The 13,547-nt window shown below is 53.0% G+C and overlaps 1 protein-coding gene across 1 annotated transcript; it reads right to left on the bottom strand.

The window, feature by feature from the left end:
- Positions 1-3,368: 3,368 nt before the first annotated feature.
- LOC112125698 (zinc finger protein OZF-like) lies at positions 3,369-13,319 on the bottom strand. Its single transcript, XM_029913485.1, has 5 exons — positions 13,196-13,319; positions 7,502-7,606; positions 6,866-6,955; positions 5,983-6,084; positions 3,369-4,944 (listed from the first exon to the last, which is right to left on the bottom strand). Exons 1-5 carry the CDS (start codon positions 13,266-13,268, stop codon positions 3,815-3,817), a joined length of 1,500 nt encoding a protein of 499 aa, XP_029769345.1. The 5' UTR covers positions 13,269-13,319; the 3' UTR covers positions 3,369-3,814.
- Positions 13,320-13,547: the final 228 nt, after the last annotated feature.

Here is a 13,547-nt window from a genome sequence, read left to right as displayed (position 1 = left end):
ACTACGGGGCTTTTGCGTGTTAGGTGGACGTGATAACCACTACACTACGGGGCTTTTTTTTGCCACAGACTTTGCCGAATGCACAGGAATGTTTTCTCTAGCTACAGAAGCTACCTAATGCAATGTCTATATCTATGGCCTTCCTGCTCACAAAGCGGTCATGCCCCCACCCAAGGCTGACACAGCGACCTAGCTCGGGCAGGATCGCTAGCGAGGCATGATACTTTTGCCTTTAAGCAAACACAGCAATTCTTTCCTGGCCTCTGCCACTGAATGCCTCCATAAATTACGCTGTGCCCTATCAGTGCGGGAGGACTCCATGCGCTCGGAAAACATGTCATCGCGAGTGCGTTTTTTTCGCCTTCTAATCTGCGATAACCTCAGGAACGGAGATGATAGGGGGAACGTAGAAACATTCTGGGGGCACTGCATGGTCACCTGTGCTGCTGAGTTCGCCACGCTGGCCAAACAGGAAATGAAATTCAAAAGTTCCCGGGACTTTTCCTGTGTACCTGGCTAGTGCAACTGAGTTCAAAGTGCTGTCCAGAGCGGTCACAATGGAGCACTCTGGGATAGCTCCTGGAGGCCAATACCGTCGAATTGCATCCACACTACCCCAAATTCGACCCGGCGATGTTGATTTCAGCGCTAATCCCCTCGTTGGGGAGGAGTACAGAAATCGATTTTAAGGGCCCTTTAAGTCGACAAAAATGGCTTCATCGTGTGGACGGATGCAGGGTTAAATCGATCTAACGCTGCTAAATTCGACCTAAACTCGTAGTGTAGACCAGGGCTCAGAGTGACGAGCACCTCCGGAATGGAGGTTGTACGTAACTCTGAAATGTTCGTAACGCTGAACAAAGCATTATGGTTGTTCCTTCAAAAGTTTACAATTGAACATTGACTTAATGCAGCTTTGAAACTTTACTATGCAGAAGAAAAATGCTGTCTTTAGCCATTTTAATTTAAATGAAACAAGCACAGAAATAGTTTCCTTACCTTGCCAAATCTTTTTTTTAAAACTTTCCCTTTATATTTGTAGTAGTTTACATTTCACACAGGACTGTCCTGTCTTTGCTTTTGCGGGGAGTAAAGGGGCGGGGTCTCTGCTGCTGCCTCATTGAGTACTTCCAGTTCCAAATGCGCTGTGGGGTTCACCGGTCAGTTCGTAACTCTGAGGTTCTACTGTAAATAAAAAGATTTCGGGGTCCATTCAAAAGCACCCGCAGGTCAGGATTTGGCCTGCGGTCTGGCTATTGACTGCCCCGATCTACAGCGTGGGTTGTAAATAGTTTGTCGGGTTCTACTTTTTGTTGTTGCAGGAGGCAGGAAATTACATTAAACCCGGACGGCCTCTCACCAACCTTAGACTGTAAGAAAGAACCATTACACTCACTCCTGGGAAGATCTCTGTGTCTAGACATCAGTGGCACAAAACAGGCTCCTGGCTGAGCACCGATTCCACCAGGCAACTCATCACATGGAAAGGAGGGGATTTCAACCCACCTAAGGGCTCGGTCACAAACGGCCGACGGGAGACGAGAGCAGTTTTGGAAGGGGGCTGTAGATATTTGGGTTGGGTTCACGGATTTTAAACATTTAGGGGGAGCTCTCATACTCGCCTGGGAGCAGAACGCTGCACGGTGGAAACCCAGATGACCACAGAGTGACTGTTCCTTATTCAGACTCTCTCTTCCCCAGCGCTAGATCACCCCAAAATGGCACAATTTACATAGTCAATAGGGGCACCACAGACATCTCGCCCCCTAGGACCACGTTCTGCTCTCACACTAACGGACGGGGATCTAATGCTAAAGCCAATGGCGAAACTCTGACAGACTTGAACGGGAGCAGCACAGGGCGCCAAGCATGGAGTAACCCCACTGACCGCCGTGACATCACTCTGGATTTCCACAGGTAAAACGAAGTAGAAACAGGCCTGAGCCAGATGCTGCGCCAGGTCTGCCTCGTTTGCTGCTGTTCCGCCCCATGAAGACAATAGGGTTGGAGCCGTGTAACAGTGTCTGGTGCCTGTCCCTCCAGCCGGCTTTTCTAGAGCCGGGGTTCTCACAACAAATGTTTTGGTGGCCTCAGAGTGCAGCCACCAACTCTCGCTGGCGGCCGCTCTCACAATTTTTCCTAAAATACTTAATTAACTTTAGGAAAAACAAATCAATATGCACAGAAACACATCCAGGTCATTGTGATTTATTTATGTAGGGTTTTTTGCAGACTCAATATTAAAAATAACGCACAGTTTGTCTCTATTCTTTACTGGACCTAAACAGAATAGAAACACAAGGTGCTCTGCACGTTCTTGTCTTTTATCTTGTTGTTTCTTTTGCTTTTTTGGTTGCTTTTTTTTAGACTTGCTACAGAGTAAGACTGTTGTGAGAAGTGCTAACAACAAATGTACAAATATCACTTTTCCCAGCAGACTTACTCAGTCCCGGCAAGCCTGAGGACAAATTAAGCCCTGGATGGGGAAGTGGGTAGGAGACAGCGGGGACCAGTGACGATGGGGCACGGGGGGAGGCAGTGGTGGCCAGGGTGATGGAGGGGGTGAGCTCAGGGTCAGAGCCCGCCACCGCACAGCCAGGGAACAGAGCCTGAAGCCCCATGGCTGGAGCCCGCCACTTAAGGGCTGATGCCCGACCCCACTGCCCCCAGGAAGGTGAGGAACTCACAGGCTGCCTGCTCCTCCAGCTTGTGTGTCTCCAGATGGGGGCAGGGCCCAATCACTACTGACGGCCCCGGAGGTGGGGCCAATGCTTTGCGTCCCCCTCCCCATCCCATCACTGCCCAGGAGGCCGTGGCCGCAAGAAAAGCCCCTGGTGGCCGCATTTGAGAAACACGAGACTAGAGCCCCTATTACCGCAGTGATCTGCACTGTCTGGGGCAGGCAGCTCCGCCCGGGGCGAGGCCCTGGTCAGCAGGGAGAGTCACCCATCTCAGGAAGCAGGGCTAAGTGGTAATGGAGTGTAACACACACAGTGCTGGCTGCCAGAGCCTGGGCCACAAGAACGTACAGGGGAGTCGCATCTTACGCGGGGGTTAGGTTCTCAAGTCAGCGCGTAAGGCGAAAATCGCATCTAGTCAAACGTTCATTGAGTGGAATCGCCCGCACTACAGGTACAGTATTTAAATTGCAACAGAGAGTCCTGTGGCACCTTTAAGACTAACAAATGTATTGGAGCATAAGCTTTCGTGGGTGAATGCCCACTTCTTCGGATGCATGACATCCGGGAGAACGTCACCATGACATGCATCCGACGAAGTGGGCATTCACCCACGAAAGCTTATGCTCCAATACATCTGTTAGTCTTAAAGGTGCCACAGGACCCTCTGTTGCTTTTTACAGATCCAGACTAACACGGCTACCCCTCTGATACCTGAGTATTTAAATTGTTATTTTTCTCTTTTTTTTTGTTTTGCGGAGCGCATATAGTTAAAATCGCGTAAGTTAAATGCACCTATGATGCGACTCCACTGTAACTTACACTTGCTTGAGATGTCGTGGGGGGGGAATCAGACCCTGGTGTAAGTGATGTTGAAACCAATGGGATCTCAGCCCTGGAGGTGCTGCCAGACAACATGTCGGCTGGGGTGGCTTGATCTAGCACCCTCTGCTAGTCCTTTCCCTGCTCCCCGCTCTGCTCAGCTCCCTCAGGTAGCACATCTGCTGACACTGGCTGTGCCTGCACAGAAGGGAATGGAGTGGCTCCTGACTTGCACTGGTGGGAAGGGGAGCAGAACAGGACTCATCACCCACCCTGATTTCCTGACGGGCTCACAGCAGCGCCCCCATGGTGGTTCATTCCTTGCCGGGCTGGGCCGGGCCGGCCACTGGGAGCCGCTGCCCCAGGTGGGTCCTTTGGTGGGCAAGGAGGTTGGACACGTTGCTGAAGCTCTTGCCGCACTGGGCGCAGGGGTAGGGGCGCTCGCCCGTGTGCACCCGCTGGTGCTTGGTGAGGTCCTGCTTCTGGCTGAAGCTCTTGTCGCAGTCCGTGCAGGGGTAGGGGCGCTCGCCCGTGTGCACCCGCTGGTGCTTGGTCAGGTCGTGCTTGAGGCTGAAGCTCTTGCCGCAGTAGGTGCAGGGGTAGGGGCGCTCGCCCGTGTGGGTGCGCCAGTGCGTGTACAGATTGGAGACCTGGCTGAAGGCCCGGCCGCAGTCGCTGCAGAGGTAGGGCTTCTCCCCCGTGTGGATGCGCCGGTGCGTCTTGAGCCGCTGGCTCTGCCCGAAGCTCTTGCCGCAGTCGGCGCAGACGTAGGGCCGCTCGCCGGTGTGGATGCGCTGGTGGATGGTCAGCTTCTGCTTGTCCTTGAAGCTCTTGTCGCAGTCGGTGCAGGCGAAGGGCCGCTCGCCCGTGTGGATGCGCTGGTGCCGCACCAGCACCTGCTTCAGGGTGAAGCTGCGCCCGCAGATGTTGCAGGCGAAGGGCCGCTCCCCGGTGTGGATGCGCTGGTGCTTGATGAGGTTGGAGACGTGGCTGAAGCTCTTGCTGCATTCCGTGCAGGGGTAGGGGCGCTCCCCCGAGTGGGTTCTCTGGTGCTTGGTGAGATCCCACTTCCTCCGGAAGCCTTTCCCGCACTCCGGGCACTTGTGGGGTTTCTCCTTCTTGGGAACGCTGCTCTCCTGCGCATCAGGAGAGGGCATCCCATTGGCTCTCGGGGCACACACCGGGCATGGGCTCGGCCCCTCTCCAGTCTCAGGCCCTGACCGCATATTTGGGGAGTTGCTGGAGCACTGGTCACACCCCCGTGTGGCCCCCAGCTCACTCTCTGGTCTCTGAGACCCACACGAGCTCAGGGAGGTTCCTTGCAGCTCAGGGCTCAGGACAGCGCCCTCTTCTGATCCCCGGAGTAACACCCTGTAGGGCTCCAGGGTCTCAGCCCCTTCATCCGGATGCTGCTCCTCAGAACTGCTCCTGACCCTGCCATCTGCTGGGTGGAAAAGAGAGGCCAGAGATTATCCCTCAGGGAAGAGAAAGCCCTAATATTCTGGGACCGATCACCCCCACACCCTTTCTTGCACGACACTTCTCCCTGGAGGCACCTGCAGCTCCTGCAGGAAGCGGAGAAGGGCCTGCGATTTCAGCGGGAAATAGACAATGGACCAAACTCCATTAACTCCAATGCAGTTATCCCAGCGAGGCGCTGGCTCAGTGTGTTCTCATGAAAGGGAGTTTTCTCTCGTCATTGCCCCATAGCTCCCAGTTCTGAACTGCCAGCCCCAGGCAATGGGCGTCTCCAGGGCGCAGGCCTCACCCTGCGCCGCATCCCCCGACAGGCGATTTGTGCCGCATCTCCCAGCATCCGGTGAGTGCAGCAGCCACCGGGAGAACGTCACCAACGCTGCAAAGCGCTGAGGGTAAAAGAGCCGGGAAGAGCCCGACCTGCCTCGTGTGGGGAGAGTCAGTGAGGGGGTGACCAGAGGGAGTTTCCTGGGGGCCCACCTGCTCCCAGTCAGGGGATTTAGGGAGTGAATCCAGCAAGAGTTTCTCCTAATCTTAACCACCTGAGTATTAAAAATAGCCTCCCCTCAGACCCAGCGCTGGGGGGTGTCTGACCCTGGACAGCAGCGCTGGGACGTTCTGTAAGGGACTGAGGGCGTCAGGCCTGTGGGGAGGAAACTGTGTGTAAGGGGAGGAGATGAAAACACCCATTGACTGGAGGGGCCGGGATCCTGCCCTGGGCGTGCGCCGAGTGTGAACGCCCAGTAGCTGCAGTGAGTGCAATGGAGCGAGTCTGGGTGTTTAGCGTGACAGCAGCTCCCTTCCCACATCCCACCGCAGTATCCCAGAGAGAGCAGAAAACGGGTGGGGAAAGGGCTTGGCCTGGGAGGGGACGGAAGGTCGACAGGCACCTCCTGAGACACAACAAATCCTGCTGGAGGAAGCCCGGGCGGCAGCTGGGACAGAGTCACTGCTCCCAGCTCTTCGCTCTGGAGTCGGCGCGGCTCCCAGGATCACTGCTGCTCACCTCGGCCGATGCTCTCGGGTCTCTCCCATGCCACGGCGCACTGCAGGATGCTGGCCCATAACCGGCGCTGCTGCTCCCCGGACCCACTCGGGACATCGCCGCCTGATGGGTGGAAGAGAGTACACAGAAATTGTCTCACAAGCTGCAGCCAAGAGGAAACCGCTCCTAACCCCAGCAGCGGGATGGGGCTGGGACATCCCCCCAGATGGCACGCGCAGGCTGGTACCGGCAGCACACGACGCCCAGCTCCTCAGAGCACAGAGGGGTGCTGGCGTCATTTGGGGAGGGTTGGATTGCAGCAAGGAGGAAGCAGAAACAAGGGGCAAAATCTACCCTGCTGTACGCAGGTCCCATTGCATGCAAGGCGTCCCCCAGGCTGATGGTACCCCAGGAAGTCTGTTTCCTTGGCCAATCTCTTGTGAGTCCCTAATGGGTACCAGATATGCCGGGAAGGTGGCCTCACCCAGTCACACCCACCTGGGAGGACACAGCCTACATCTTCCCCCCACAGCACCTGCGGCAGCATTCCCATGGAGGGGCCCCTATCCGTGGGCTGAGAATAGGACACCGTCGCTGCCCGTACAGACACACCCCTGAGGATGAAGGCCCAGGAGCACCTAGCCTCCCCCCAGCCGGAGGCAGGAGCATCCCGCTGGGGCCAGCGAGCAGGCAGGGAAGAGTCCATGCTGGATGAATGGGATGTCAGATAACCAGACACAGGTCTGCACGGGCCCCCCACCCAGTCAGTGATCAGAGCCCAGTGCCTTTCCCTAACCTCAGCCCCATGTGACCGAGCCCTCAGCAGCCTGGGACGGGGTCTCTGCCCAGCTCTTCTCTCCGGAGTCCAGGCAGCACCGAGGGGGCTGGGCTGGGCGTTACTCACCTCGGCAGGGACTCTCCGGAGGCTCCCACACCATGGAGTCCTGCTGGGGGCTGACCCACGGCTCACAGCGCTGCTGCTCCTCCTCCTCTGCTGGAGGGAACATAACCCAGATGCTACGTCCTAGGCCAGGGAAACACTCAGACCCCCCTGCAGTGGGGCCTGACCGAGGCAGCCCCACGTCCCTTCCCCAGCATACGGGTCTTTTCGTCGCCCTTTCAGCACAGCGCTGACGGCGCTGCCTGGGGCGGCCGTGCAGGAGGATGATCCCGCTTGGGAGGAGCAAACACTGGACGTGTCCAGCAGGGCGGCAGGGATGTGGGGTGAAAGAGCCAGCACCCCTGACTAACAGCCCCCCTCCCCAGGAGAGCCCGAAACAGGAGAGCGTGCCAGGTCAGCTGACAATTCTCACTGAAATTTCACTCCCACAAGGAGACTGAGGGGCGAGGGGCTTGGGGGAGGGGAGGCAGATGGGACATGCCCAGACATGGCACGTGTGCTGGGGAAGCCAGGGCAGCAGCCTGGGATGGGGTCACTGGACCCTGACCCTTACAGTCCCGTCTAACCATGTGGTTCTACAATTCTGAGTCCAGCGCCTCACTGCAGAGCGAGAGCAGCGCTGGGATTACTGCTACTCACCCGGAGAGGGGCTCTCCCACGCCACAGGGCCCTGCGGGGTGTGGACCCACGGCTCTTCCCCACGCTCCAGCCGATATAAGAGGTCAGGCTTGGGGCCCGGGTAGCCTGTGAGTGGGAAGAGACATGGGGCAGTCAGGGCTTGGTATCATATGAATAGTTTTGTCTTGATTTCAGTGAACAGTTTGTCATCATCCGACCAACCGGTGTAAAACCCCTTAGGAGTGTTCCAGTTCTGAAATGGACATGGACTAAGGGTTTGGCTACACTTGCAGATGTAGAGCGCTGGGAGTTAAACCAGCCCTCAGGGACCGCAGCAGGGAAAACGCTGCCGAGTGTTTACACTGTCAGCTGCAAGTGCTGTGGCGTGGCCACATTAGCAGCTCTTGCAACGCCACAAAGAGCAGTGCATTGTGATAGCTATCCCAGCATGCCAGTGGCTGCAGCGTGCTTTTCAAATGGGGGGGTGGAGTGTGACAGGGAGTGTGTTGTGTGTATGTGGGGGGAGAAGAGTGGGGTTTTGGGGGGCTGAGAGCATGTCAGCATGCTGTCTTGTAAGTTCAGACAGCCGCAGATCTCCCCCCTCTCACACACACTCACGGCAGCAGCATTCCACACTAATGGTTGCTTTGTCTTGGAGCAGATAAGCAGCCGGCTGTCAGAAACGGAGCTTTGAAAGGGGATATCCGCATGCCTGCAGCCGATTCCAAAACAATGACCAGAGTGGCCACTTGACTTCAGGGGATTATGGGAGTTTCTGGAGGCCGATCACAGCGCAGTAATGCAACACCTCGTCCACACTGACGCCCGGGCGTTTCAGCCGGGGCGCAGCAAGTGTTATGCTTCTTGTGGAGGTGGATTCCCAGGAGCGCTCCAGCTGCAGAGTCCAGGCGCTCTATGTGCCTTGCCAGTGTGGACGGGTCGGGAGTTAGGGCGCCTGGGGCTGCTTTAATGCGCTCTAACTTGCAAGTGTAGCCAAGCCCTCAGAGAGGGGATAGGAACAGACTGAAAGCTGTGGAAATGACACAGAAGAAACAATACGTGTATCCCCTTGAAGTGTTCCTTTTAACTGACGCACATCCAGTGAGATGAAAGGGCCACGTCACACCTCTCTGTGCCCCTACGTGCTGCAGGAGGGTGTGCAGATCCTGCATTTATCGACACCAAACATCAATTGCTGCAGCGCTGCCCATTCACCTGGCTTGTTTAGATCTCTCTGAGCAAGCGTCTGCCCAGGGACACTCGGGAAAGTGACAAAGGGCTCGTCTACACTTGAAATGCACCCTTGCTGCCCATCAGTGTAGACGCCACCTGTGCCGACAGGAGGGGGTCTCCCATTGGCATAGGTAATCCACCTAGCTGAGACGCAGGCAGCTAGGTCAACGGAAGAGTTTTTCCATCAACCTAGCGCTGTCTACACAGGGTTAGATTGGCGTAAATCCATCGCTCAGGGGTGTACCTAGGTAGCTGGGTCAACCTAACTTTTTAGTGTAGACCAGGCCTTAGTTTGCTGGAATTTACTCCTCCTCCAGCTTAAATTACAATGAACTAAAGCCCCTTTGCTCCTGAGTGAGACCATCCATATGGGAGTTGAATGTGCTTTCATTTATGCCCATTGCCGTCACACCCTTGGTGGATCTGTGACGCTGGCAGAGTGGGTGCCAGCTCACGCCAAGGCCCCTCTGCCTCAGTGAACACTGACTAATGCATACCTGGAAACCAGTTTGACTCACCAGTGTGTTAGTATTGTTAAAATAGATATTAGAGTGATAAGAATGTGTTTAGACTTTATTAAATGCTTTTAGGATGCTGCAGGTATAAATCTCACTTATAACGTCTGTATCCTATGTTATAAGGTAATATTTAAATATTTGCTCTGTAGCTATAAAAAGTGTTTGCCATGAAACTGGAAACCCTCCCAGTCAGGAGAGGAGCATTACCGAGTATGAAATGCTAGTTTACCACAAGAGGTGTCTCTCCTGCCCAACAAAAGAAGCTCTGTGGACATCAGACAAGCCCGTGTGTAACGTCAGTGGACAGAAGACTGTTGATTGCTCCCCCCATACCCACAAAGAGGAAACATGCACATCCGCTCGACCCATCAATGGGAATTCTAGGGGAAGGTAACAAAAATGCCAGACCAGAAAGAACTTTATATTTATGCTGTTTGGACTCAGGGAGGCAAAGATCCCCAGCTGCTCAGGTTGGGTTAACCCTAAAGGACATATAGAGCTTGCTTATTATAGAAGTTTCTATTACCTTTTGAACTTAAGACTGTAACTCATTTGTATGTGTCTGTTTACCTGCCTTAACCTTGTAAATAACTCTGTTATTTCTTTCCCCTAGCTAATAAACCTTTAGTTAGTTTATTACAGGAGTGGCTTCAAGTGTTGTCTTTGGACAACTTGACCTTCAGGACTGGGAGTAACCTGGATATTGGTGTGAGTTTTGGTGTAAGGGACCCTCTATCACAAAGGCAGGCTTGCCGGGGTGGCCAGATAGACAACATGGCCAAGGGGATTGTCGGTGACTCTATACTAAGGCTGTGATAGTGCTTGAGGCATTCACACTTGTCACTTGAGGGGTGAAATCTAAGTATTGAACATACAAGCACTTGGGGGTTTATGCCAGTCTGCCCTGAGGTTGGCACCCACGTTCATGAGCCACTCCAGATAGCCTGACAGGATCCACCTTAGCTGTTCTGATTGTCCCTATGCAGACATGGCCCTCAGGTCCTCACAGCCCTCTCTGGTCTTCAGTAATGTACCCATGTGCCATCTGCGTACCTCCCTTTCCGGAGCAGTGAACACCACAGGACCTGTTAGAGAACCTCCCGGCCCCAGCGGTTACCTTCTGTCATGATGAAAATGGACCATTGAATCCCACTCTTGGATTTCCAGCTCCTTGCCAGTTGCTGAGCCATGCCAATACTTTGTCCCTCAGGCTCTGGGAGCTGGCAAGAGCCACTGGGGGTCTGCTGTAAGTCTGGCTCAGGAAGGGCTGGCCCATAATAAGTAGGGTTATGTGGTGTGTCTCACAGAACTGTAGTCACTCCTTGGTCTGCGTGTGCACCGACGAGCCTTCAATGCGTTAGAGGTGGGAGAAGCATTACAGTATGTGACAAAAGGGACAGGGAGCTGCCATGTGACTACAAGGAGGGTGGTGGAGAAATTCTCGGGGTTAGGGCACAAGGGATACGAAGTAAGGGGCATCTTCTACAGGTCACCACGACAGGGGGATGAGAGAAAGAGAAAAAATTCCTGCACCAAGCCCCAGTCCACACACCGCAGTAGTTGTGGGGGATCCGAATTACCCAGATATCTGCTGCGTAATAAATACAGCCAAGCAATCATCCTCAAAGAGGTCTTCTGGATAAGGCAGCTTATGTTCCTGGCTGTAGAGATTCCAACCAAACAGGAGAGGCCATCCTGGGTCTGCTTCCTAATTCTAAGGAGGAACTGACTGAATGTAACAGGAAGGCTTGAAACATATCACCATAAAATGCCTAAATTTATCCTTGTCATAAACATACAGCTAAGGGTAGCATAAAATCCCTCTTTACCTGTAAAGGGTTAAGAAGCTCCTGACCAAAAGGACCAATAAGGGGAGAAGTTACTTTCAAATCTGTGGGGGAAGGTTTTTGTTTTGTGTTCCTTTGTTCTCTCTGGGTCAGCGAGGAACCAGGGCAGGGAAAATACATCTCCCTAAGTCATATCTGAACTAAGCATCCAATATTACAGAAACAGTAAGTAATAGCAAGGAAATGCATTAGGTTATCTTTTGTTTTAGCTTGTGAATTTTCCCTGTGCTAAGAGGGAGGTTTATCCCTGTTTTTGTAACTTTAAAGTTTTGCCTAGAGGGGAAATCCTCTGTGTTTTGAATCTGATTACTCTGTAAATTACTTTCCATCCTGATTTTACAGAGGTGCTTCTTTTACTTTTTCTTTATAATAAAGTTCTGTTTTTTAAGAATCTGATTGGGTTTTTAGTGTCCTAAAAACCCAAGGGTTTGATCTGTGCTCACTTTGTAACCAATTGGTTAGGATATTATTCTCAAGCCTCCCCAGGAAAGGAGATGTATGTAGGGACTTGGGGGGATATTTTGGGGGAGGTAGGGCTCCAAGAAGCCCTCCCTGAATGTTTGTTTAAATCACTTGGTGGTGGCAGCGATACCAAGGGCAAGGAAGGAATTTGTGCCTTGGGGAAGTTTTAAACCTAAGCTGGTAGAAATAAGCTTAGGGGGTTTTTCATGCGGGTCCCCACATCTGTACCCCAGAGTTCAGAGTGGGGAGGGAACCCTGACAGTCGGATAGATTCACACGGGGCCTTATCCAAAGCCCACTGAAGCCAATGGGTGTCTTTCCATTGACTTCAAGGAGCTCTGGAGAAAATCCAGAATGCAGCACTCTTTTGCAGGATGATTCACATGGGTAGAGATGACTCGTGAGAAAGGACTACAGGATTAGATTCTTAGCAAGCGAGGGGCAATGGGAGGAAGTACAGATGTGAGCCAGTGCGGAAGACGACAAGATAATTAAGGCACAACAGAGGACAGTTCCTCTGAAAAGAATAATGTAAGAAAGAAATAGCAGGCATAGCTTCCTTCAGGAGAGACTGTTCCCGGGTGCAAGGGTCTGTGCTAGAAACAGAGTGAGGAGGCGACTGAACAGAAAATGCACACTGCAGAGAAAAGATAAGGGCAGAAAAGAGGCCAAATGAATTAATGCCAGACAAAGGCCAATGGTGAAAATAACAGCTTTTACAAGTGTGTCATGGAAAAATGTACAAGGGGGAACCATCAGTAAAGGAAACCAAAATGGCCATGGTACTCACTCCTTTTGGAAATTGTTCTTCAAGAAGAAAAATCAAGAAATCTGAACAACCTGTAAGGACGAGGGACCCAGTAAAAATAACCATTGATCTAGAACTGGTGAGAAAACACTTGGAAAATATACACCTATCCAGCTCAGCCTGTATGGGTGGGATGGCACCCTAGGGTACACTAAGGGAATTAGCTAGCCAATTTACTGGCCATTGCTTTTGAAGAGTCGTGAGCAGATGGACAGGTAACGAGATGGCAGAAAAGCCAGTTTAGTGCCGATTTTCAAAAGGTGCAGAGACGACACAGAAAATATGGAGGTTATTAATAGCGTAATAGACATCCATGCATAGGCCAGAATCCTTGACATAACTCAGGCCTCAGCCTATAACACATCAAACAGCAAATGCTGCTTTTGTGTTTCACACACAGAGACGTAGGCTGGGTAACTGCAATGGCTAAATAGCTAGGCTTAACCACAGACCCTCGCACGGTTGTGAAGTGACTGGCCAGTGAGAGCGCCTTGTTTGTCTTGTCCCGGACAAGCAGCCTATTATCCGTTTTTTTGAAACCTCACCTAGGGAGACGACTGTGAAATCTGGAGAGAGAAAACAACAGCAGCTGTCATAACCCCTTGAATGAGTCGCCTGAACGACCTCCACCGCGTGAGAAGCTGGTCACCCCTGCAAGTGTGAAGCAGAGCTGGAGAACCCACCGTCAGGCCAGAGTGCTCATTACACAGACTTTCAATGGTTTTAAATCAGCCCCTTGCTTTGCTGGAAGTGGCTGGGATTCTGAACGCAGATCAAACGTGCGAACGGAAGCCCCAAAACAAAGAGCCCACACACGTCTAGCAAAAGAACAAAACCAGCTCTTTACCCAAAGAAAGCAGCATTTCATAGTTCTCCGTCATCACCTCCCGGTACAGCGCCTTCTGCCACTCCGCAAACATGTCCCACTCCTCCCGGGAGAAATAGACAGCGACGTCATCAAATACCACTGGCACCTGCAATCACAAGCATTTCACGCTCAGCACTGCCTGCAGCCCCGAATCCCAGCAAAAGGGCTTTCTAGGGGGGAAATTCAACCCGGTGCAGAAGTCCAGCACAGGGCCCAAGCCCCTTGTCAGCCCTAGCTCTGTGAAAGATTCACAGCGATAACCCACAGCAAATATCTCCAGGGGGGGGTTACCCATCCCTGTGTAACTCAGCCAGACTGGATGATCACAGTG

The sequence above is a fragment of the Terrapene carolina genome, unplaced genomic scaffold, assembly GCF_002925995.2.
Source record: "Terrapene carolina triunguis isolate 2854851 unplaced genomic scaffold, T_m_triunguis-2.0 Scaffold668, whole genome shotgun sequence".
Lineage (NCBI taxonomy): Eukaryota > Metazoa > Chordata > Testudines > Emydidae > Terrapene > Terrapene triunguis.
Note: the sequence above shows the minus strand (reverse complement) of the source record. Positions and strands in the feature narration are given on the sequence as shown.

Excerpts from the sequence above, each read along its gene's own strand:
- LOC112125698 (XM_029913485.1), bottom strand. The coding sequence starts at position 13,268 with ATGTTTGCGGAGTGGCAGAAGGCGCTGTACCGGGAGGTGATGACGGAG. Across the intron at positions 7,607-13,195 it reads TGAAATGCTGCTTTCTTTGG|GCTACCCGGGCCCCAAGCCT; the intron begins GTAAAGAGCTGG and ends TCCCACTCACAG. Across the intron at positions 6,956-7,501 it reads GTGGGAGAGCCCCTCTCCGG|CAGAGGAGGAGGAGCAGCAG; the intron begins GTGAGTAGCAGT and ends TGTTCCCTCCAG.